The 24,583-nt window shown below is 41.8% G+C and overlaps 1 protein-coding gene across 4 annotated transcripts; it reads right to left on the reverse strand.

The window, feature by feature from the left end:
• On the reverse strand, positions 1-24,518 carry DHX38 (DEAH-box helicase 38). Of its 4 annotated transcripts, none has more exons than XM_001378562.5 (27): positions 24,177-24,518; positions 22,176-22,521; positions 21,303-21,490; positions 20,966-21,070; positions 20,590-20,740; positions 20,269-20,387; positions 19,827-19,903; positions 18,220-18,375; positions 17,232-17,393; positions 16,892-16,999; positions 16,488-16,600; positions 15,118-15,255; positions 14,148-14,334; positions 13,756-13,941; positions 13,163-13,303; positions 12,371-12,481; positions 12,162-12,278; positions 11,854-11,961; positions 11,387-11,499; positions 9,674-9,882; positions 9,405-9,559; positions 9,054-9,209; positions 7,984-8,118; positions 7,646-7,771; positions 7,048-7,143; positions 5,871-5,992; positions 1-545 (listed from the first exon to the last, which is right to left on the reverse strand). In XM_001378562.5, the coding sequence occupies exons 2-27, from the start codon at positions 22,502-22,504 to the stop codon at positions 461-463; spliced, it is 3,693 nt and encodes a 1,230-aa protein (XP_001378599.2). In that variant the 5' UTR covers positions 22,505-22,521; positions 24,177-24,518; the 3' UTR covers positions 1-460. The 4 variants fall into 4 exon arrangements, with proteins under 4 accessions (XP_001378599.2, XP_007477433.1, XP_016283429.1 ...); XM_007477371.3 differs by having other exon boundaries at positions 1-5,669; XM_016427943.2 differs by having other exon boundaries at positions 408-545; positions 5,871-6,036.
• Between the last annotated feature and the right edge of the window lie 65 nt (positions 24,519-24,583).

The raw sequence follows: 24,583 nt of genomic DNA on the forward strand, positions 1-24,583 counted from the left end.
TTTTAGAAACAATAAAATTATTTCCAAATTCCTGGGTTGTAAACAAGTTACAATTCCCTCCAGATCCATTTTACTGCTTTACACAAAGATTAAAAAAACAAGACACAGACAAAGCAAAGATACATTTATACACCAAGCATCCCAGAGTCCCCTTCTCAGACAAGATGGGTTCTGGGACTTCCTGGTCTCTCTGGCAGCACATAAGTCACTTTGCCGTGCAAAAAGGAAGCCAGGGAGCCCAGGATTCCTCAGCCCTGAAGGAATCACACTGCCAACATGCCAGGGTAGAAAGGTTGATGAAGAAGTGTCATTAAGCCACCAAAGACAGCCGTGCTTTCTGATCTCTGGTCTCAGTAAGAAACAGCAGTCAATACAAGTTTCATTTACATCCAACAGGCCTGCTAGGAAGCTCAGCACTAATTCCTGCGTATTATGGGCCTCCCACAGATCCAGCGCTGACTTAGAGTCCAAAGCGGGCTGGGGTCCGGCGAGGGCTGGCAGGCTCCCCTTGCTCCTTCCTCCCAGGTGTGTAGATCTTAACGGACCTACGAGACAAAAGGCAGTGTATGCTGGCAAACTGATGATCTAAATTTAGCCCAACCCAAGAAACCCAGAGAAGCCTTAGACAATCATATTCTTTCCAATCTGTACTTTGTAAATTTGATTTAGTTTCTTATATATTTGGGAAATTAAGCCTTTGTCAGAGAGTTTTGTTATAAAAACGTTCTCCCAGTTTGATTTCCCAATTTTGAGTTGCATTGATTTTGTTTGTTCAAAACCTTTTTAATTTGATATAATCATAGTCATTCATTTTACATTTTGCAACATTATCTCTTGCTCGGTCTTAAAATTCCTTCCTTTCCCATAGTATACTATTCTATGTTCACCTAATTTATTTATGATTTCCCTCTTTATAGTTAAAATTCATTTACTCACTTTGAATTTATCTTGGTATAGAATGTAAGACGTTTATCTAAACCTAATCTCTCCCACACTGTCTTCCAGTTTTCCCAGCAGTTTTTGTCAAATAGCGAGTTCTTGTCCCAAAAGCTGGGATCTTTGAGCTTATCATAGACTGTCTTGTTGAGGTCATTTACCCCAAATCTATTCCACTGATCCTCCCTTCTGTCTCTTAGCCAATACCACATTGTTTTGATGACCACTGCTTTATAGTATAGTTTAAGATGTGATACTGCAAAGCCCCCATCCTTCACATTTTTTTTTCCATTATTTCCCTGGATAGTCTTGATCTTTTGCTCTTCCAGATGAACTTTGTTATAATTTTTTCTAATTCTATAAAAAAGTTTTTTGGTAGTTTGATAAATATGGCACTGGATAAGTAAATTAATTTAGGTAGGATTGTCATTTTTATTCTATTACCAAGAGCAATTAATGTTTTTCCAATTGTTTAGATCTAGTTTTAATTGTGTAAAACATCTTTTGTAGTTATGATCCAATATATACTTTGGAATACTCTTAGGAATAAAATCTCCATGAAGAATTATTTCCCTTCTATTTCTTGGTACTTTTTTTTTGTTAGGAATATGGATTTAGATTGACAACTATAAGGTATCTCAAGTCATCTAGTCCAGGGCCAAAGAGGAGAAGGTGTGTCAGACTATAAAGGTAATATACATCCCCTGTCTCTTTATAACAAAATAAATAATTAGGAATGTGGGAAGCCCATTAATTACCTTAATGAAAATTAAGCAATTTCCAAGTTCTTTGTCTCAGGTTCTAAAGAGCCAACTAAATCTTAAAAGAAGCAATTTCATGAGATTGAAGAGAAAGGCCATCAGACTTTCCCAAAGCACAAACAGGACCGTGTTCTTTCTAGCATTTGGAAATATAGCATCTGTGTGCAAATGGCACAACTTTCACCCATTACAGAAACTTTCTAAAGTGTAGCTCCTCAGAGTAAAACTATAGGCACATTACTCTAGAAATTCCCTCAGAACCAGAAAACCAAGAAATATTAACTAAAGGTGATCAAATTTAGAGGCAGAGGCAGCTAAGTGAAGTTGTATATAGAGTGCTGTCCCTAAAGTCAAAAGACTCGAGTTCAATTTCAGCCTCAGACTAGATTGTGGCCCCTGGGCAAGTCACTTCACTTAGTTTAAACCTTAAACCTGCCTTAGTTTCCTTAATGATAAATTTGGGATAAAGAGAAGCACCTGCCTCTCAGGGTGGTTGTGAAGGTCAAATAAAATAATAATTATAAAGTGCTGCTTAGCACAGTGCTTGCAGGGCACTTCATAGATTCTTTTCTCCATTCCCTTATAAAATTTGGAAAAATCAATTAAGAGGATCATTTGAACTTAAAAGTAGTTGACCTCAAATAGGCCCACCACCTATATTCAACTTTCAACTATACTCTGGTCTTCCCCTTTACTTGCTTTTTTTTTTAACCCTTAGCTTTGGTCTTAGAATTGATATGAAGTATTGGTTCTAAGGCAGAAAAGCAGTCAGAGCCAGGCAATGGAGGTGAAGTGATCTGCCCAAGGTCACACAGCTAGAAAGTTTCTGAGGCCAAATTTTAACCCAGGATCTTCTATCTGGAGGAATGGTTCTCTATCCACTGAGTCACCCAGTTGACCCCCATTCACCTTACTTTCAAAGATATTCTTTAACTTAGAAAATTAAATTTTGCTCAAAGACAATGCGCTCCCAAGGCATTTCTCAAAAGGGAAAAAAATGCAAACAGCATTCCAGGCTTTCAAATTCAGCTTGATGAGGCAAAGCCTTCTGTGAATAAACTAAGCCCAAGTCATTTCTACAAGCCCAATTCTTCTTAGCTGAATTCTAACTTCACAGTGAAAGACAGTGATTTACAATTCCTAAATTGGAGAAACTGGACAAGTCTTTATTTTTAGCTTTGTTATTAACCCTCATTATGATTGACAACACTTTCGATCAAAGTATAAACTGGAAAATTCAACAAATTTCATCCACAGCAAGTCAGCCTGGGTTGAATATTTCACATATCTTTGCCCGGACAAAAGTGTTAAAAGACCATTCAAATGAAAATTCTCTGGAGACTGCACATTAATTTAGAATTACTTATTCAATAGTCATGGCAGATGGTGGGTTCATTAATGTTGCACCTGATCTATATGCCACCTCCACTAAACCTTGAATATATGTATCAGGGACTTACAATTTTTATTTCTATTTTTTCCTCTCATTTTTGGGAAAGGTGATTCATATATCATTTGAGTGACTTATTTAAAGCATTCTTAAATGAGTAACCTAGCCATACATCTACAGTTGTTGTAAATGATTATTCACGGTGTCAGAATATTCTTTTGTGTTACCATCTGGTTATGTATGTAGGTAGGTATCTTGTCCTCTTAAGGGGGGACTGTGAAGATATAATAAAGGTCCATAGATTAAGATCTTTTTAAAGCAATTTTAGAAAAAGATATCGCCAAGAACCTGGACCAGAAAAGCAGATTTCCTGGAGAAGATTCCAGACTAAAAAGATGACAGCAATGATCTACCCGTATATCAGACATACATTATAAGACCCTGAGTGAGCGTTTGGATACAATGAACTGAACTGTGGAGGGTCCTTCCCATCCACCATTATTTTATCTTAATTATAAAACCCTTGTACCCCTTCCTCCAAAAATAAAAATGCCTCCTAATGGTTCCTTGTCAATGTATTTATCAATCATTTTTAACATGTTAAGAAACACCCAAATATTGTTAGACCCTCCATAAATAAAATGTATATAACATCTTTGGGCCCTTATACATCCTGGTGCAACAACCCTTAAATGTATAGCTATTATATAAGGAATGATTCGTTGGGAGGACTAATAATGTCTCCCAAAGAATCGGAGGTGGGTACTGTGTGAATTTAACATTAATCTATATCCATCCCTCTATGCTTTTTAAAAGGAAAGTTTTGAAAATCCATTTGGTCTCACTCCCACCCTTTGATTGGATTAAGAAGGCCTGAGGCTTATCTACATAAGAAAGATGTCTAGTGGCTCCCTGGCATCCCAAAAAACACTTGCCTCTTGTCCCAAATGACTTGTGGTGTCGGGAAGACTGGCCTCTGACCCAGACTGAGAGGTCAAGTCTGTCCAACCAGGAAGACCCAGAAAAAGTGACATCACCAGGGATATAAGTTATAGAAGGGAGAAGTTTGCCTTCTCTTTGCTAAGCACCAAAAGGAGTGAATGGAAACATGCAGTGACTGGCAAACTTGGATTAGCTAGGAAATCTGCCATGTAATTATGTGCCCTCTCTCTCTCCAACTCACTTTCACTATTTAAAAAATATACAAGGGGGCAGCTGGGTGGCTCAGGGGATTGAGAGCCAGGCCTAGAGACGGGAGGTCCTAGGTTCAAATCTGGCCTCAGACACTTCCTAGCTGTGTGACCCTGGGCAAGTCACTTGACCCCCATTGCCTAGCCCTTACCACTCTTCTGCCTTGGAGCCAATACACAGTATTGACTCCAAGATGGAAGGTAAGGGTTTAAAAAAAAAATACAGTCTCCAAAGAATTTTGTGAAGATTAAAATTAACTCTTCCCTGATTATAACAATGAAAATACTTAACTCTCCCCTGATTGTGAAGATTAAATTGTAACCCCTGCCTATTTTTAGAACACGGTACTTAAAGTTGAGATCTGTCCATTTTTAGATTTAATCACCAAAGGTGCAAACACCCCATTTCACACATTGAGTGAGGGAGGTCTGTGACCCACGTGTGCGATAGTGGGTGATGAATCAGAATCGACTGCCTTCTTGGCAGTCCTAAAACAAAGCATCAACTGTGATTGATAGATGTAAAGTTAGGGAAAGACACAGGAAGTGATGCAAGAGAAAATGTCTTTAAAAGGAGCTGTTACTTCCTGTGAGTCATTTTTTTTTGAAGTGGAGACTGGGGAATTCTTCATTCCTTAAGAGTGCTGACTGGACCTGAGACCCTGTTTCCTGATGAGGCTGCTAAAGAATCTACTGACTGAACTAACACATGAACTAACTAACTGACTCTTAATTGGTTTTTCTCTGAAGAGATGGGTCTCAAGAAAGAAACACCTATACTCTTGAGAAAGGCTCCCCAGGGTCTCGGCTACAAGGGACACACACAGACACACACAGACACACACAGACACACACAGACACACACAGACACACACAGACACACAGACACACACACACACACACACACACACACACACACACACACACACACACACATACCCTAAGAACTAACTCTCCCTGCCCAGGCTGAGAGAAGGGCTAGAGATAAATTACTTAATATTTAGGCTAGATATCTTACCTTATCCTCTCTCTGATCTCTTGTTTCATTCTTTCTACATTTTGTAAATAAATTATAAATAAATCTCTTTGGAATTAATATAAATTTGTGGTGACCACACTCTTAAATAATAAAAGTTCAACCCTTTAAAAATTAACCCCTTTTCCCCCTTACAATTTCAATCTGCACAAGACTTTACATCATGTACACGTACTGGCCTTTTGTAAAAAAGGCCTCCCAAGTCCCAAAGACACAAGAACAGACACTAGGACACTGTGAACATTACTTTAATGAATCACTTCCCTACCTCTACATTTAGTAAGAACTCCTCTCACCTTCTACATGATCACTGACCCACCTCTCTTCTACTTCACCTAGAAAATTCATCCTCTTCCCTAAGAAGAAGAAATAGGCCAATTACCTGGGTCCATGTCCGTGTTCTAGAGGAACTTTCAATAAAGTCCACAAAAAAAGTACAAGAAAAGAAAAATAACAAACCCCAAGCTTCAAAAAAGCATTCACTGAAGGGCCTTCTCTCTTGAGCCTCTCCAGATGTGAATTCCACTCTGCCTCCCTCCCCCAGGCCCTGCTCTCACCTTACACTGCCCAGGGGATTACGCTTCTCCTGCTCCTGCCTTCGAGCTCGCAACTGCTCCTCAGCCAATGCCATCTCCTCTTCCATAGCAGACGCTTCTTCTTTGGCCCGGCGACGATTCTCCTACAGAGGAGGAAGGCACAGGAACTGTTCCAAATGGAGATCATCTGATGAGATATAGTTTAAAGTTTTTTCCTAGCCCCAACTTCCATTTTAATGTAGAGGCCAAGGCCAAGTCAGTGCTCAGGAGCAAGGACATTGTTCCTTTCACTAATGATGAAACCTACAAAGGGACCTACACATGTGCTCACTCCTCTCTCTCTCCCTCAGGCATATATTCTCATTTCCTCCTCTTGCTCTCTCTCCCGCCCCCTCTCTCCATCTCTTCATCTCTCTCTCTCTTTCTCTCTCTCTCTCTCTCCCCATCTATCCCTCTCTCTCTCCGTCTCTGCCTGCCTCTCTCTCTCTCTCTCTCTCTCTCTCCCCCCCCCCTCTTCTTTTCTGAGGTTGCTGTCTATTAAATTCCCCTAAATAAGAGTTGAAGGATTCAGCCTGACCCAAGAGACTGCTCTAAGTGTTCTATTTCTCAAGTCAACAAAGGGCTGTTTCCTGGGTGCCCACCATCACACTAAAGTGCTACTTACATCCTCCCTATGGAGGATATAAAAGAAGACTGGATCACTGACTCTGAGATGCTTCTTAGCCTATTGTGAAGATGAGACACACATAGGAAATCATTAGACAAACTACCAAACATTCAATTTGGATGCAGCAGTCTAATATGGTTGGGGAATTGAGAGAAAGGGTAGATTAGTGTAGACTAGTATAATCAGAAAAAAAGTCCAGGGAGAAAAATGATTTGATCTGGGTCCTAAAGGACAGATGGGCAACTTGGCTACAAGAGAGAGGAAAGAAGATATTCCAGGGAAGGAGAATAGTATGAACAAAAGCATGAAGCTAAGGATGAACACACAGAAGGACAGAAAGGAGGCAGCCTGACTGGAATGAAGGCTCATGGACAGGAGCAAGAAAAGAAGGTTGAAAATAGTAAAGAAGGAATACACTATAAAGTCCTTGATGCCAAGCTCATTACTCTGGACTTAATTAGCTAAGCAATAGGAAACAGTAACAAGTGCCTGAACAGATTTTTCCTGATGGGAAAAGATCCAGTCACTTACCTGACGTGACTTGCCTGCATGTTTAATGCTATAAAACATGGGGCCCAACTCAGCTAGCCACTCCCCATCCACAGCAGTCACACACTGCATGTACTCCTATGAAAAAACAGAAGTCAAGGTGAGTACTGAGGTGGAGGAGCTCAAGCAGGAACCAAGTGACCCCTCAGTCAGCCCAGCCAGATTCAGCTATTTCCTCCAATAGGAAACATTCATCAATTCTAAGAACCATCCCTGGGAGACCAGAATGGGGGCAAAAGCTCCAGATAGTATTGTAGTTCTACATTTCCCAATAATTTGGCCCAATTTCTTCCCTCTGAGAACCACTGTCTTTACTCAAGATAACAAAAAACAAAGGGCCACAACACAAAGAACAGTTTACATTCCTCAAAAAACGAATAAGGCAAGATCTGCTTTCCCCAAAACAACCGAGTTACTAACAAATCTGGGTAAAGTTCCCTCAAAATTCTCAATTGCAATGCAAACCCAGAAAGCTGAAGTTACAAATATCCCCAGGCTAAAATGCTGTTATCAGGGGAAGACAATGAAAGATTTTGTGTTCAGTCCTCCCAGCTTGGGACCACAAACAGAGCAGGCTCACCTTAGTAGTCATGACCAACTCATGATATACAATGTAGTCTGGAGTATAACCCATTCCAAAGAGAGAGCTTGTAGGATGCAAATGGCAGGGCATCCCCGTCCGGATATTCACATACTCCCCAATTCCCTAGAGAAGGCATTGATCAAGTAGATGTATTAGAACTTCCCTATTCAGTTATACCCTCCCCTGAAAAACACATCCACATCACAGAACCACATGGGAGCAGGACAAGCTAGGAGAAAGAAACCTCCTTCTTGTCTCTATGTCAAACAAGGAGGGAAATGAGAATCCCATGTCTTTAATCACTAGTACTATCCCCTACTTTCCTTTGAACTCACCTTCAGCTTGGCTGCCTGATGGAAATAGGCCGCACAAACACACTTCCTCACAATGTCCCAGTCTGTGCCACAGGAAGCCAAGCTCATTCGCTGCTGTACCATGATGTCCTTCAGTTGAGCCCGCACCTCTCGAACCTATTAGGAGATGCAGCAAAAGTAGAACTCACCCTTTCTCAGTAAAATCTTACTCAGAATGGCCAAGGAAGCCTGGAGCTCACTGAGCCTAATCCCTACCAAAATAGAAAATGCACCTCTAACTTTGATCAACAAATCACCCAGTTCTGCTGAAAGATTTCTAGTGTCAGGGAACTCACTACCTCTGGAGGAAGCCCATTTCATTTTTAGAGAATTCTCATTACTAGCAAGTTGCTCCTATCCTGAGCTTCTCTTTCAGCCATTGGTCCTAGTTCTGCCTTCTAGGGCAGAGCAGAATAAATCTACAACCTGTATGAATAAGAAAGAAGAAATGGGGGAAGAAAATATACCAACGTCTTCAACACCAGGATAATGCTAATAACCCTAAATGACAACTGAATGTAGACTCAGTCTTGGCCCAAGAGAAAAGATTCAATGCCACTTGGGAGACCTGGGGACGTGGGTAAAGAATGTTATATAAACTGTCCGGGGTGGTTGATGTGTCTGCTGATTTGACTTAACTGTTTTCTTTGTCAGAAAGATATTGGGGGAAGGGGAGGTGAAGTAATAGAAAGTCATATTATAAAATGACTTTGGCCCCCTCCCTGGTCAGCCTCCCCTGCAGGCACTGGAGCACCTGTTTACTGAACCCACACCTTTTGTTCCATAATGACAATTCTACAAAGCACACACAGTTAAAGTCCCTGATTGTTCTAGCTGAAGTGTCCTCTCTGATGTTAAAATTTTCTTAAGTCAAACTTTTTCGTGTGACCTCTTCTCTCTCTTCACCCATCTCAACCTTCCATTTTATCTGTTTCCACGCTATATCTCTGCACTGGAACGCCAGGTCCTTGAGCGCAGAGACTATCATGTTTTATCTGTGTCTCTTCAATGCCTGCATTCAGCATTACTGATCAGAGCCTCAGGCTGCTCACCTTCCTCATGGCCTTGGCATGGATGAAGTGTTCATTACACCACAGAGTGGAGTAATTGTTGTTCTTCCACTGTAGGTACACATTCAAGTAAGTCAAATGGTCGCTCTCAGGGACAGCAAATTTCTCTCGAATTTGATCACTCTCCTCTTCACGGCCCTAGAGAGGAAAATAAGTCAGAACCCTCCAAGGCTAATGGAAGCCCAGGCAGATTGCAACCTAAGCCTTCAGAACATTTTTTCTAAAAATATCCTCCTGAGATATTCCCACTTTTGTTTTATAGGAAGAGAAGGAGACTGCCAAAATGACTCTCTTTTGGTCTCTAAGAGTAAAACACGAGAGAAACTTCCATACCTTAGGTCTATAGAATATGGCTGGGACTGAGAGCATGGAGACAATCAGCAGAATCTCAGAGCTACAACCCATGTCACAGGAGACAATCAGCATCTTAGAGAGGGCTGGGTCCAGGGGGAACTCTACCATCAGCCTCCCAGTGGATGTAAGACCACCTAAAAACAGACAACATAGACAGCAATTCAATAGAGATACTAGGGTAAAGAAAGAGAATGGAAAACTTTTCCTGAGGCTAAAATGGCCTGTTAAGGTTTCAACTGCTGAGTCACCTGTGTTATCCATGGCCCCTAGAATCCAGAGCTGATACATGGAGTTCAACATGTTGTCTTCTGGGGGTGGGTCCATAAAATGGAACTGAAGCAAGTCCTGGACCCCTAAAGATTTGAGCAGGAGCACCACATTGGCCAAATTGGTTCTCTGAATCTCTGGTACTGTTGTGGTCAAGAGCTCATTCTTATATGCACTCTGGGTATAGAGCCTGAGAAGAAAAGATGTTGAAAGTCAAAACATTTTTGTCAACATTGTGAGACCACACATTCATCTCTTTTAACCTCTCATCCATGTATTTCAGAATAATTTCAGACTATTTCAAAATGATTATCATAAATTTCTCTTATCCCTAAATCTTAAAAGAATCACACACCAGATACAGAGAAATTATAACCTAATCCACAAGATAAAAGAAACTCCACAAAGTAAAATACTTATGAATTAACACCAGAGAACTCAAATATTTGGAGCTCCTACTCAACATCCCTGACCACAGGGTATATATACTGTGTAATGGCTCCAAGACAGAAGGTAAGGGTTTTTAAAAATAAAGATCCTCCACACCAATTACTGTCCAAATATCTCCTGACCTCACAAAACGTGGTAGATGCTAATTCTGCTATGTCACATGAAAAGAGTTATAATAGGAGATGGGGAAATAAAGAGGCAGAAGGGCAGAAGATAAACATAAATCTCAGGGCAACAAGATAGAGAACTAATGCTGGGCATGAGGGAAGGGACTAGAAAGTCAGCCAGAGTAAGAGATCTCTGCCTGACCAACCCCAGCCTAAGGGGTCTGTGCAGAAGTAGGAAGGGGGAGAAGTCGAATGGTGAAGAAATCTTTTTGAATAACAAAAATTACAAGAGATTTTTGTTGTTTAGTCATTTGGTTGGCTCAGTTTCTTCATGACCCCATAGATCACAGTTACCCATGGGGTTTTCTTGGCAAGAATCCTGGAGTGGTTTGACATTTTCTTCTCCAGTGGACCCTTTCATCAGGCAGCCTTGTCTTTATGAGGCTGGATTTGAACTCAAGTCTGACACCAGATCCACCACTCTATCCACTGAGTAACTTAGCTGTCTCCTAGGCATAGAGGTTAAGTGACTTGCCAAAAGTCACACAGCTAGGAAGTATCTGAGGCTGGATTTGAACTCACACCTTCCTGACTCCAGGCTCAGTGCTCTTTAACTACTGAACCACAGCTTCCTTTTTACAAGAGATAAAAATCCTAAATCAGAACCTAATTCACAAGCAGTTAAAATAACAGATAATCGTCCACACAGAAAGAAGGAGCAAATTATCAGAGAAACCAGACTCCGAGAGCCTTTCTCATTTTATTTTTTTTTAATTTCCCCTAAATTCAGTGATGAAAACTCCAGTGGAAGAACTATAAATGTATGATGAGGTTTTGAACTAATTAGTTCTATAATAATGTCATCATTTATGATGACCATCATCAATGGTCATCCTGACCATCTCTTAAATACCTATAGTAAGGATGCCCACCACAGGACTAGCTTCTTCCACTAGAAGAGAAAGAAAGGGAATTCACAGCTGGAATAATGGTCTTCAGTCTCTCAGCCTGGAGGATCCTTCTCTCTTAACCCCAACACAACTTATATCACACCAACCCAAAGCAAAAAAGAAAAAACCAAATGAAATCCACAATACCCAGCAAAACCACTCAGTCCAGTTGCAACCAAGCTCCTACCTGAAGCACTGACCTGGGCCCGTCCTCCCAGCTCTCCCTGATCGCTGGTTAGCATTAGCCTGGCTAATGGGGTATATCTGCAGAGCATCCATCCCAATTCTGGGGTTGAAGACCTAAGAAATAAGGTAGAAAAGAACTAGTGATGAAAAAAATAAAGCAAAAGGAGAAAAGGGGAACAGGACCCAGGAAGGGCAAGGCATCCCAAAGGGAGAAATATCCTAAGGTAAATAAACATCATGACAGCAAAACCCCATGATTAATACCCAGAATCAAAAGGATTCGGTTTCTGCCCTGCAAATAGGAACAGTATAACCAACAGAAACCATAAAGGAGATTCTGTTGTATGTCCCAGAGTATGAGAGTAAACCCTGAATATTCTCCAAGCTCAAAGAACACTCCAAACCCTAAAATGGATTACTACAGCCAAAACTTTAGGGTATCTGAGCCACAGAGGGCTCACCTCTCACCTTTAGTTTGCAGTAGCCAGAATCAATAACAAACATGATGCCATCAACAGTCAGTGAAGTCTCAGCAATATTGGTGGCAACAATACATTTCCTGACACCATCAGGAGCCTATGACACAGAAGGGAAGTGAATGGTCCCTCAGATAGAAGGAAAAGTCATTAGAGGAGAAACATTCTTCCCTACCCACCAAAATACAATTACAATCCCCTGGGAAATTTCAGCAAGAACAATAATAACTAAAGCCTTTATTTAACTCTCCTCATGGGAGAAAGAGGCACAATGGCCCAAAGAGATTCTGGCTATGATACCTTCTGAAAGATCTTGGCCTGGAGGTCAGAGGGCAGCTGGGAATAGATGGGAAGCACAGCCAAGGCAGGAGCATTCTCCAGTTCCTCTAAATGTTCCACTATCTGGTCAGAGGTAACCTGATGACACAAAGAGGCTGGGCTGTAAGACAAGCTGAGACCCAGAACCTTAGATGTGCTGCAGATGCTAGGCCAGAGCAGGGACCCCTCACCTCAATGTCCTCCTGTCCAGGCATGAAGATAAGGATGTCCCCTGGAGCCCCAGAGAGGTGCACCTGCAATGACTGCTTCACTGCAGCCTCCACATAATCCTCCTGAGGGGTCTGAAACACAAAGCATGGTCAGTCTTCCCAGACTCCTCTACAAACTGACATCCCTCCTCTGCTTGCTACTCCTTACACAGAACACTCCATCCTCTCTCTCCAGGCCTCTGCCTGGAATACTCTGCCCCTTTGCCTCTGCATTTCCCTGGCCTCCTTCTACTCAGCTCAAATCCTGCCTTCTACTAGAGCCTTTTTCAGGTCCCTCTCTGTGCCTCCTCCCAAGTGCTCCCTGTTATAAAAATGATTCTGATTTTCAAGAACAAGTTGAATTAAGTGGTCTCTGATGCTTTTTCCATCTCATGTGTCCCTCCTGGTTTCCTTTAAATTCCAACTAAAACCTTGTCTCCTGCAGGAAGACTTTTCCCACCTCTCTTCATTCTGGTACCTTCCCTCTTTTAATTATTGCCTACTGATCTTGTTTGCTTGTCTCATTAGATTGTAGCACAGTGCCTGGCACATAGTAGGAGCTTAAAATGTTTATTGACTGCGCTATGAACAACTAACCTGAGCTTCCCCTCTGTACCCAGAAAACAACTTAAACCCCAGAGCCATTCATAAGGATTCCTGAAGCACAAGCCAGACCCATAGACTCCTCACATCTGGTAAAACTTAAGCACTTATTCTATCATCTCCAAATGTTTCTTCTTCTGAGGCTAACAGAAACAACTTGGACATCAGTACCTTGCTGAAGAGGATGTCAACAGGGAAGGTTCGGCCAGGAATATGAAAGATGGGAACATTCCCAAAGAAAGCGGCAAATTTCTCTGCATCCATAGTGGCTGAAGTGACAATAAGCTTCAGGTCTGAGCGTCGAGCTACTACCTAAACAGGAGATATATGTCAGGGGTATCTCCAAAAAAGTGATGTCTCCTCTGAGACACTGGCCTCTCCTTCCCATAGCAGCAACATAATCTCCATACAGATAAAGCAACATACTCAGTAGGGGTCATATCAGATCTTAATGATTACCCACTGGTCTCAAGACTGAACACCACCAACTTGAGACATCATGGCTGAACAGGAACCAGAAGTCAGAGACAACAGATGAACCTATGAAATCTAGGTCTAAGGCATAAAGCCAGGGTTATCTTCAACAAAGTCCCCTAGACAGACCATAAAAAAAAAAAAACCCACTTCATCTTTTTCCCAAAATGCACCCCAAATCCCTACTATCTCATCTGAAAAATCCTCCACTGCTGCTAGCTAGAATAAACCTGGACAACGATTCAGTGATCATGGCAAGGAGGAAACTGTGACCCCGTGGAAAGCCTCACCTCTCGAAGCAACCCAAATAGCACGTCTGTGTTGAGTGACCGCTCGTGTGCTTCATCCATAATGATGGCACTGTAGTGATCCAGGTCAGCCTCTCTCAGGGACTCTCTAAGCAGGATCCCATCTGTCATGTATTTTATCACAGTGTTTTCAGAAGTACAGTCTTCAAAGCGAATGGCATAACCCACCTGTCAAAAAAAGAAAGGTGGCCCAAGGGTTACTGTGGCCATGGTTCATCTTCTAGACACACTCAGTCTGATACTCCCAGAGTATCATACATACTCTTCTAACTCTGCCTCTAGAATCCCTTCAGGAAGGATGACACAGGCACTATCAATTAGTGAATCACCAAATACTCCCAAATTCACCCAACTGTCTCTTCCAATTTACTTACCTCCTCTCCAAGGCTTCCTCCCATCTCTTCACTGACTCTCTTGGCTACTGACATGGCAGCCACACGTCGGGGTTGGGTACAGCCAATCATGCCATAGTCTGTATAACCATCTTCATGTAAATACTGAGTCAGCTGGGTTGTCTTGCCACTCCCTGTTTCTCCCACCACTATCACAATGCTGTTGTCTCTAGGGGGCAGAAGAGGTAGGAAGGTTAATGAAATAAATTGGAAGGAAAAAAACAATCATGGTTCCAGAAAGAAATAGTCTTAGTTCCCCTCAAGTGTTCAGTATCGTAAGTTGCTTAGTATGATATACTAAGCCTAGTGTGACAGGAATAATTCACTTGCTTAAAAAAAAAAGACCTTTGTACTAAAGCAAGAAAGCCTAGTTTCATAGAGATTTTCAGTGAAAAGAGGGCAAGGACAAGAAGACCTATGATTTCACTGGTATAGGGAATACCCTGGTGAGGAAACTGCCTCTACCAACACAAGTCAACCCTTTCTCTACAACTTCTGATCTCCAGAAAAGCCTACTCAGTAACTTCTTGCCCACAGGAGCCCACAGATAGGAGATAGATATGGTGGCAGACCCTGAAACCAGGTCTTATAGGCTCTCTATCCACTGCAATAGTAAAGAAACCTAGCTAAAAAAAGGACAGTGTACTCTTACCTGAAAAAGACCAAGTAAAACCCACCAATGAAAAGGAGAGAATTGCTCCAGGTCAGTGAAAAACTAAGGAGAAAAATACCGACGTTGTAGGGCCTAAAGGGATCTCATGCTGGGATACCAAAGGAAACCACTGAAATGACAACTCAGGTCAAAAAAAACACCAAGGTACCTAGTGGGAAGCTGGGAAAGAATCTCTTCCTTTCTCCATCTTGGGCAATAACAGATAAACCAAAAGAAGCAAACAAGGCAGATCAAAGAGGTGCTTAGATAAGGCATGGCCTCCATGGGCAGCAAGAGTACCTGACAATGGTAAGCAGCTCCTGTTGTACTGCAAAGATGGGCAGGTACTGTCTCTGCTCCAGAATTGACTTCTTTTTTGCAAACTCACTGCTGGCTTCACTCTTTTTCTTCATGTGATTAGCAAACTTCTGTTCTGTCCTGAAAATACACAAGAGCAGCCTGAGGCCCTTGCCTAGTCCTTTGCAAATTTCTTGCCTGGTTTATATCTCTCAAACCACGGTGAGGTCATTGTATGAAGAGGAATGAAACCTTGGAGAAATATTGATCAAAGAAAGAGGGTAAAGGACTCATATGTACCTATTTACAGACGCTGTGGTAGGAAAGAACTAGACTAAAGAGGTACCCATCACCTGGGGAATGGCTGAGTAAAATATGGTATATAAATGCAAAAATACTATTGTGCTATATGAGGAATAATGACAGATACGATTTCAGAGAAATGTAGGAAAACTTATATAGCAAAGAATGAAATAAGCAGAACCCATAACATTGTAAAGACAAACACTTTTGACAGACTAAAAAACTCTGATCATTCAGTAAAAGCAAAATATAAGTTACATAAGTGAAGCAGCTAAGTAGCCCAGTAGATAGAGCACGAGGCTTGAAGTGGGCAAGATCTGCATTCAAATCAGGCCTCAGACATTTCTTAGCTGCATATCCCTGGGCAAGTCACTTAATCCCATGTGTCTAGCCCTTGCCACTCTTCTGTCTTAGAATTGATACTGAGACAGAAAGTAAAAATTTTAAAATAAAACAAAATGAAAAGTTACACAAAATACTACTGCCAAGAACAGCCTCTCCTGTCTGAAGGAAAAAAAGCATTATCCTGGGACAGCTCTGAGAATCTATTATCCACAAAATTGCATTTGCCCATGTATGAAAAATATGTTCAAAACTAAAGCAATCTCCTAGCTGTGTGACCCTGGACAAGTCAATGTTATAAATAAAGCTTGTTAATAGGCCATATGATTAAGTGTAACAAATTGAGGAAAAGGATGGGGAAAATGCCAAAATCTGATCACCTTCTTAAATGGAAAATGGGCTAGCACAGGGTGCACATCACAACCCAAAAGAATGACTAAGGCCTTGCAGATTTTATTCTAGGTAGTAATAACAATCCTGTATTAATATCCTAGGAGCTGACATGAAGATGAGGAAGCGGGAGGAGAACAAAAGTCTTAAAAGTCCTGTTGTCTTAAGTTCAAAGGGATACTCCTTTTTTGAATCAACAGTCCTTGAGTTTTGAACACAATACAAAGTAATATTCTCCATGAAAGGCCCTGACCTTCAGAAAATGGATCAAAGATGAATCCAAGGAAGGACCATTCTAACTTTAGGAATGCTTAAGTACCACAAAGACCTCTTCCTACCTGTAGTCTACCTTGCCATCTTCTGTCAAAGGCTTATCTGGTTCTTCCTCTTTCTTGAGGCCCATAATGTCTCCCAGTTTGGTACCAGCCAGTTCCCAATGTTTGTGCTGGGCCTAAAATAGCCAAGAAAAGTAGATCATATCAAGTACTACTGTATCCACAGACAATCTGCCCATTCAACAACTGGCTTACTCCCAAAAGGCAATGGGGGCACTGAATCCCAAGGCCTGATTACAAAAGTGTCTAAGCTCCTATGGACTGTAAGATACAACTAGGATAGCTAAAAGGGTTCAGGAAAGGAAGACAGTTCATCTTCATTATATATGCCTCTTGCCCAGGTCTCAAAAGCCCAGGTCTCCAGAATAATCCTACTCAATTTGCTTCCTCAATCCCAAGAAACCAACCTTTTTACGTTCCTTTTGTTCCCTGTGCTTGCGTACTGTCTGGCTGCCTTTTCGAGCAATAATGGCCAAGTCAGAAGTTGCATCCTTAACTGGAATCACAGGCTCTGGCTACAGGAAATTATAAAAAAGAGAAATTCTGCTTCAGTCATGAAATCTTTCAAACAATAAAAGATAGCCATTTCAAAGTGTTCCTTTTTAATGAGATTGCCAGAACATGGTGTTGCTATTAAAAATGTCTTTTCATTCACTCGCTTACCAAATCTGAAAAACTGCCAGAGGAAGTACCTGGTCTTTGGCCCCCTGCTCATTATCTCCTCTCCCCATCTAAAGAAACCCTCACCTGTTTGGTGAAAACAATGCGCCCATCCAGAAATGGTGGTACCAGGTTATGCACCAGGAGATGCACCTTGGCAGCATTATCTTCCTCAAAATCTTCATCCACTTCAAGCCGATGGACCACACCACTAGTCAGCATACGATTAGTCTCCCAGCGTTCATTATCCTATGAGGTACCAAAGACAGCCACAGTCTGGTAAGATGAACAATCTCTCGTGGACTCAAAACAGAATTACAAAATCACAGAAAGGGAGGGCTAGAACTAGGGACCAACTCAAATGAATCCCCACTATCAAATACTTGGCAAGTGGTCATCCAGCCTTTGCTTGAAGACATTAGAAAAAAGAACTTCACCAAACCACTCAAAACCATGAGTCTCATTCAAATCACAATAATTGGCTTTCCTAGTCAACACACATATATTGTCAATTTAGAACTGGAAGACAGCAACCTTGTCCAACCATCTTGTCCAACCCCCTCATGTTAAAAATAACCTTACTTAGATCAGAGATTAAACAGTAAGTAGGAGTTAGAGAATAGGACCCTGTGTCAATTTCCCATCATCAGCTGCTATCAAGTGCTATTTTAAGTTTTATTTTTAAAACCTCACATTGGGGGCAACTAGGTAGCTCAGCAGATAGAATGAGGCCTGGAGAGTGGAGGTCCTTGGTGCAAATCTGGCCTTAAAACACTTCCTAGCTATGTGACCTTGAGAAATCACTTAACTCCAAAGGCCTAGCCCATACTGCTCTTCCATCTTAGAACTGATGGTATTGATTCTAAGAAAGAAGATAAGGTGTTTTTTATTGTCTTTTTTTTTAACACAATTTTACATTGCTACATTTTTCAGGTATCAACAAGCTCACTTGAACAATGAGGGAAAAAACAATATGCTCATTGCCCCACAACTTAGAAATAGTCCAGTTTCTTGATCCATATACTGCCACCATGAGGTTTGAGGTGGACTCTGGATTGGATTTTTCCATCCCTACCTCATTGATTTGTCTCCGTTGGGCAGAAATACGTTTTTGTTTCTGTTTGTGTAGGTGCTGTTCTCGTTTTTTCACATAGTCTTCTGAGGAATAAGCCAGTGGATTATGAAACTCATCATATCCCTCATCCATCATGTACCAGTCCCTATCAGCTTGCTAAAGTTTAAAAAGAAAAAATAAGTATTATAAGAGATAGCATCTATGAACAGGATAGTTATTATGCCACAGAACCAGAGAGATAAGTACAGATATCTAATAAGATATCAACAATGTCTGACTAGAGTAATCTCTAAAGATGATGGTGATAAGCAAGTTCTTATTCTCTATGAATTAGGTAGAAAAGCATAGAGAAGGAGCATTATGATACTGTAGAACAAGGTATGACTGCTGTTCATAAATACACCACTTGGTGGAGCCAACAGACAACAAAAAGAGGCAGCTGAGCTCACTATTCCAGGAGCAGCCCAGAGATGGAGCCCATACCACATAAGCATTTCCATTGCCCATAATTTCAGGAACATCCTTATCAAAAACAAATCTCTTAATTGTGGAGCTATAATTTGTCCAACCATCTTGGGAAAAACTTTCTAATTTTTCTAAGAAAGTAAAAAATTCCCAGAGCCATGGATCCAAAGAATTCCCTGCTAGGAATATACCCAATGGTGTCAATGACAAAAAGGCCCCACATACAGCAAACTATTTATAGCAGCACTTTATGTGGCAGCAAAGAACTGGAAATAAAGGAGATATATAAGGATTAGGAAAACTATAAACAAGTTACAGTACATAGATGAAATATTACTGTGATTTAAGAAATAATCAATACAGAAAAGGAAACGCTAAATTGGCACAAAGCAAAGCAGCAGAACTAAAGAAACAATATCTACAATAACTTCAACAAAGTAAATGGAAAGACCAAGATCAGATAAAACTTTATGTTCTTAAACTTAGCCCCAAAGAAGGTACATTAAGACACCTCCCTGACTTCTTTTCAAAGGTGGGGAACTATGGGTATAGAATACTGTATACAGTAGAATTTTTGCCAATATGGGGAAAAAAAAGCAAACCTTTTTTTTCCCCCTCTCTGATACAAGGGATTACTTTCTGGGAGAGGAATAGTGGAGGGATATAATGAGAAATGCCAAGTGTTATAAAAACTAAAGATTATAATATAAATTTATTTTAAAAGAGTCCCTAGGGGCAGCTAAGTGACTCAGTGAATTGAGAGAAGCAGGCTTAGAGAGATGTTGGGTTCAAATCTGGTCTCAGACACTTCCCAGCTGTGTAATCCAGAACAAGTCACTTAACCTCCATTGCCTAGCCCTTACCACTCTTCTACCGTGGAACCAATATACAGTACTAATTCTAAGGCAAAAGATAAGGACTTAAAAAAGGGTTTTTTAAAAAGCCTATAGAGCATGTTAGGCCCTCTAATCTTACCTAGTAACAATGGACATTTACAAAGCACTTCAAGAGTTACAAAGTGCTTTGCATTTTATTTCACTTGGTCCCATCACTCACTAAAAAGAGAGTTGTTCACCCAAAGGCTACTAATTTACTCCCTTCTCAACAAAAAGAAAGGAAGTAGAAAATAACGATTTTTTTACCCTCTGGTCATCTTCCCATTGTTGCCGCTCTTCTTCAGTGTCAAAAGAGATTCCATCTTCTCCATCTTCTCTCCTCCCTGCAAGACAAATTGTTAGCAACAAAAGGTGCCCTATCTCCTCCTTAAATGCTGGAGGACAGGATACCTCAGACAGTGGTATTAAACTCAAATAGAAACAAGAGTTACAAATCTGTGCATAAGAATCCCTGAAAGCTACATACCAAGTTAGTTTTGTATTTTTACTTATTTTGTTAAATACTTCTCCAATGACATTTTAATCTGATTCAGGCCACACTTGGGAGAGCCAGGGGATGCACGTGGCCCATGGGCCATGTGCCTGAAATGTTTGTCCCAGATCAAGACTGTAGAAATCTGGACCTCACTCAGTTTTATTAAAGCTTATTATCTTAATTTTCTATTCCCTACCACATTGTAATCCTTACCTCGGCCTCTGGAAAGCCGTGGGGTAGACCCAAGGTGTCTTCTGTCATCAGCCCACTCATTGTATTTATATGATGGGGTTGGTAGAGGTGTGTCATCTGGGCACTTGCTTCTCACAGACCTGGGAAAAATACATAAGGACAGCATGGACCAAGTTCTCCCAACAGAAAACATCACCCATGTTGGTATATTCCCTTCCGGCTTATCTCTTCACATTCTACAGATTCCATGGCCCTCTCTCTCCATTTTTAATGTCTCTTACAGACAATCCAGTTGCTTAACACCCTCCAAGGGAAGTTAGGCTGTTTAGCCCAGAAGACTACCTTTCTCTCTCTCGAGTAGAAGAAGTCCGGTGACTCCTTTCAGAATCCCGATAGGAAGGTACTGGGGAGGGGGATTCCCACTGAGAACGCCGGGAGCTACCATACCCACTATCTTCTTCTTCCCAATTAGAGCGTGAAGGGGTTGCTGCATCTGGCACCAAAGCAAAAAAGGCACAGAAATTCAATTTCACACCCCATCCAAAGGACTCCATGCTAAGGTACAGGTGAAAAAGTAGAGGGCTAAACGGTTATTGCTTCAAAAGATCTGGAGCCAGGGTACTCCGAGCAAAGAAGAACTTCAAGTTCACTGAAAGGAAATATCTTTCTCATGGGTCACCCACTGCCACTTATGGTCCTTAAGAACTGCCAAGCTTACCTCTGGGTCGATGTCTTGGGCTCTCTGGTTCATTCCTCCTGCTGCTCCGCTCTGACCCTCCATCACGATCTGATCTGCTGCTGTGCCGACTCCTATCCCGTTCATCTTTCAAAAGTTGGGCACATGTTAGAGTGTAAGCTCCTTTGAAAGTAGGGATTGTTTCATTCTCTCTATACAGAACCCTAGTGTCTAGCATAGTGACTGGCCCATAGGAGAGCACTCAAACGATTACTGATAATTGTTGACGTACAAGTACGGCATTGATTTGCCCATAAGGTCCCCTTTGAGGGAAAGCAGACCTCCCATGCTACTCCCACATGGTAGCCAAAGCCTTTACCTCTGTCTCTCTTCCGGTCATAGTCTCGATCCCTAGTTCTTTCTCTCTTCCGGTCCTTTTCTTCTTTGGAAGAGGCATAGACACCATGTTCCCGCCTTTCTCGTTCCCTTTGTCTGCTACGCTCCCAGAACTCTTCACTTACACCACCAGGATGGGATGGTGTCTCTACCCGGGCAGCTCTATAATGCCTACGCCATGGGAAAAGAGAGAATTGCTCCTAAAGGATTTTTGTCCCTAAATGCTTCTGGTTGCTCCAAATAAATATTTTGCCTACTATCTCCCTAGAAGAATGGTCTTCCAGATAACAATAAACAAGTCAGAAGAGTTCTCATCTTAATTTCTAAAGAATTCACTTGATCTTTAATTAGTGACTATTCTTTTCACTTATGGGAAAGAACACTATCCACATCCAGAGGAAGAACTGTGGAAGTAGAAACACAGAAGAAAAACAAATGCTTGACCACATGGGCGATGGGGATATGATTAGGGATGTAGACTCTAAACGATCACCTTAGTGCAAATAGCAATAATATGGAAATAGATCTTGATCAATGGCACAATAAAACCCAGTGGAATTGCGCATTGGCTATGGGAGGGGGGGGGGCGGGGTGAGAGGAGGGGAGAAAAAGAACATGAATCATGCAACGATGGAAAATTTTTCTTAATTAATCAATTAATTAAATTTTTTTAAAAGTCTCCCTTTCCCTGCTGATACAATGAGAATGCCAATGTATTTTGTGCTCATGAGAATTCAAGAAGGAATATTCATGAAGAATATGAAGATTCCAAGAAAAAATTTAAGGAATAAACACAAGTTCTTATACTGCACCAGCACCAGTTCATCAACCTTTTGTTCTATCAACATTATTTTACCTGTCTTTCCTGCTGCTTCGGCTGGCCTGGTCACCCCCTTCCTCCTCAGAATCTTTCTGATCATCCTTGTTTTCCTCCCAGTCCTTGTAGGAAGAGACTCTGGACTTCTTCTTATCTTCCCCATCATCCTTTTCTTCCCGCTCCCTCCGTTTCAATGCAGCCAACAGGTCTAACCCAAGCAATGAGGGACGAGGTGCAGGGGCTTTGAAAACATGTTGCTCACTAGCTGCACTTTTGGTCTTGCAAATGAGGCCACCAACCTGTGTCTCTTGGTCAATGCCTTCTAACCGATGAATTGAGGCCTCACCCTCATCACTGGTGTCTTCCATCACAGGATTAAGGAACTCTGAAAAAGCAAATTATCAAGCATTAGACATAGAAGGAGAAACAAAAGAGTTTCAAAGTTCCTTAGAATGGCTTCAGTAATGGGTATACAAGCGCTTCTTGAATTACATTTGGTCCAGACCCAACCCACACATGCAAAAAGAGTCTCAGAAGATAATCTTCTATCCAAGAGACAGACCTCATCAAGCAAAAGTTTTATTAGAATAAGATCAATATATCACCTACTCCCCACAGGGAACAAAAAGAATATCTTTTCAAAATAATTCTACCTTTCTAATATAAAAACCAGGAAATTAACAGAAATAAATCCTTTTGTAATGCAGGTACTGGAGGAGAGGACTATGACCACAGTATCCATATTTTATCAGACATTTATTCTGCACATGGTTATCTAAAGAACAAGAATAACCTTCCCTATATGCCTATTTGTGTAACAATGTGAAAGGATGAGGTTCTAGTGGTCTTTCTATACCTCTAATGACAAAATCATCAGCAATTCTAAAGCCATTTGGTCCTTTCTATATAGTGAAATGCTTATTTTTACCTCATCCCACAATTTACTTTTCTGAATCCTTGAGGTTATTACCTCTTCTGATCATTCACCATGAGACACTTTTTAAAAAGGCATACCGCAAGGGGCAGCTAGGTGGCTGGCAGTGGATTGCAAGCCAGAGATTGGACATCCTAGGTTCAAATCTGAGACCTCAGACACTGTAGCCCTCCACAAATCACTTTTCTCCCATTATCTAGCTCTTACCTTTCTTTTGCCTTGGAAATAATCCACAGTATTGATTCTAAGAGTAAAAGGATTTAGGCACAGAGCACATAGCACCACCCTAAACTACTAAGTTCTTATTAACACAAAACTGTGGAAGACATTTTCATCGAATGACATTTGCAATTAAGGTTACAGAAGGTGGTGAATCATTTTGGTGTACTTTGGGGCCTGAGTTTAAATCCTAGCTCTGCTATCTCCTACAGGACCTCGAGCAAGTTCTATAACCTTTCGGACCCTCGGTTTCCTCATCTGTAAAATAAAAGTATATGACCACATAATCTCTAGATTACTTTCCAGGTGCCCAAAATGTATTTTTTTAAGCCCATATCTGTATGAAGAACAAACTCAATAATAAAGAGAGGGGAATTGAGGATCAAATAAGTAGGTTGTAGAGACGAGGATTCTAAATTTGAGGAATCAAGGGAACTAAACAACAAGGACACCAAAACAAACACTAATTAAGCGCTTACAATTTCAGTCAACTGCAAGCATTTACTAAGCACCTACTGCGTGCCAAATACAGTGGGAGACACAGAAAGCAAAAGCCAGCTCAAGCCCTCAGAGAACTTACAACCTAAGGTGGAGGCAATATGCAAATAAGCGCATCCAAAATAAAAGGCAGGGAGAGTAATTGGGGGGGGGAGGGGCTCTGCTCCAGTCCCCGCATAGTACAGAGCGGCCCCCCGAGGCCCAGAGACGTGACCCGACAAACCCAAAGTTGGTCTCGGGCTCCGGCCGGCCGCCTCAATCAATAAGAGAGAGTCGGAGGAGCTCTGCGGGCCCTGGGAGGAAGGACCAAAACAGGGCCGGCATCCCGAACCCCGGTCCGCAGCCCCGTCTGGGGCTAGCCCTGTGAAGAGGAGAAAGCGGTCACTCACCACGCCGCCCAGGGCTCTTCGCGGCCCCACCGCTCGCGCTGCGCGGACGCCGGCTCCGCTGCCCTACTTAGCCCACATCCGTCGCCTCAGAACCCCACGGAAGAGAACGTCTCTAAAGTTGCCATTCCCGTCCCACAAAGCCCAGCGGTGTCCGCTCTATCAGACCTCCCGGACCATCGAGAACGACCAGGAAACCATAGAGCTGAGACAGAAATTAACGGGAGTCCCTCCCCTCTACCACCACCATCTCCGGGGAGAGAGGGCTAGAGCGGCCTCTCACGGCTCCCCAATCACAGAGACTTCCGACTCTCGTGAACAGCCAATCGTACGCCGCCGCCCTTGGAGGCGAGGGAAACCTGGGTGCTGTCGTCAAAGCTGCGGGACCGATGATTGGTAAATGCAGGCGG

The sequence above is a fragment of the Monodelphis domestica genome, chromosome 1 (genome assembly GCF_027887165.1).
Source record: "Monodelphis domestica isolate mMonDom1 chromosome 1, mMonDom1.pri, whole genome shotgun sequence".
NCBI lineage: Eukaryota > Metazoa > Chordata > Mammalia > Didelphimorphia > Didelphidae > Monodelphis > Monodelphis domestica.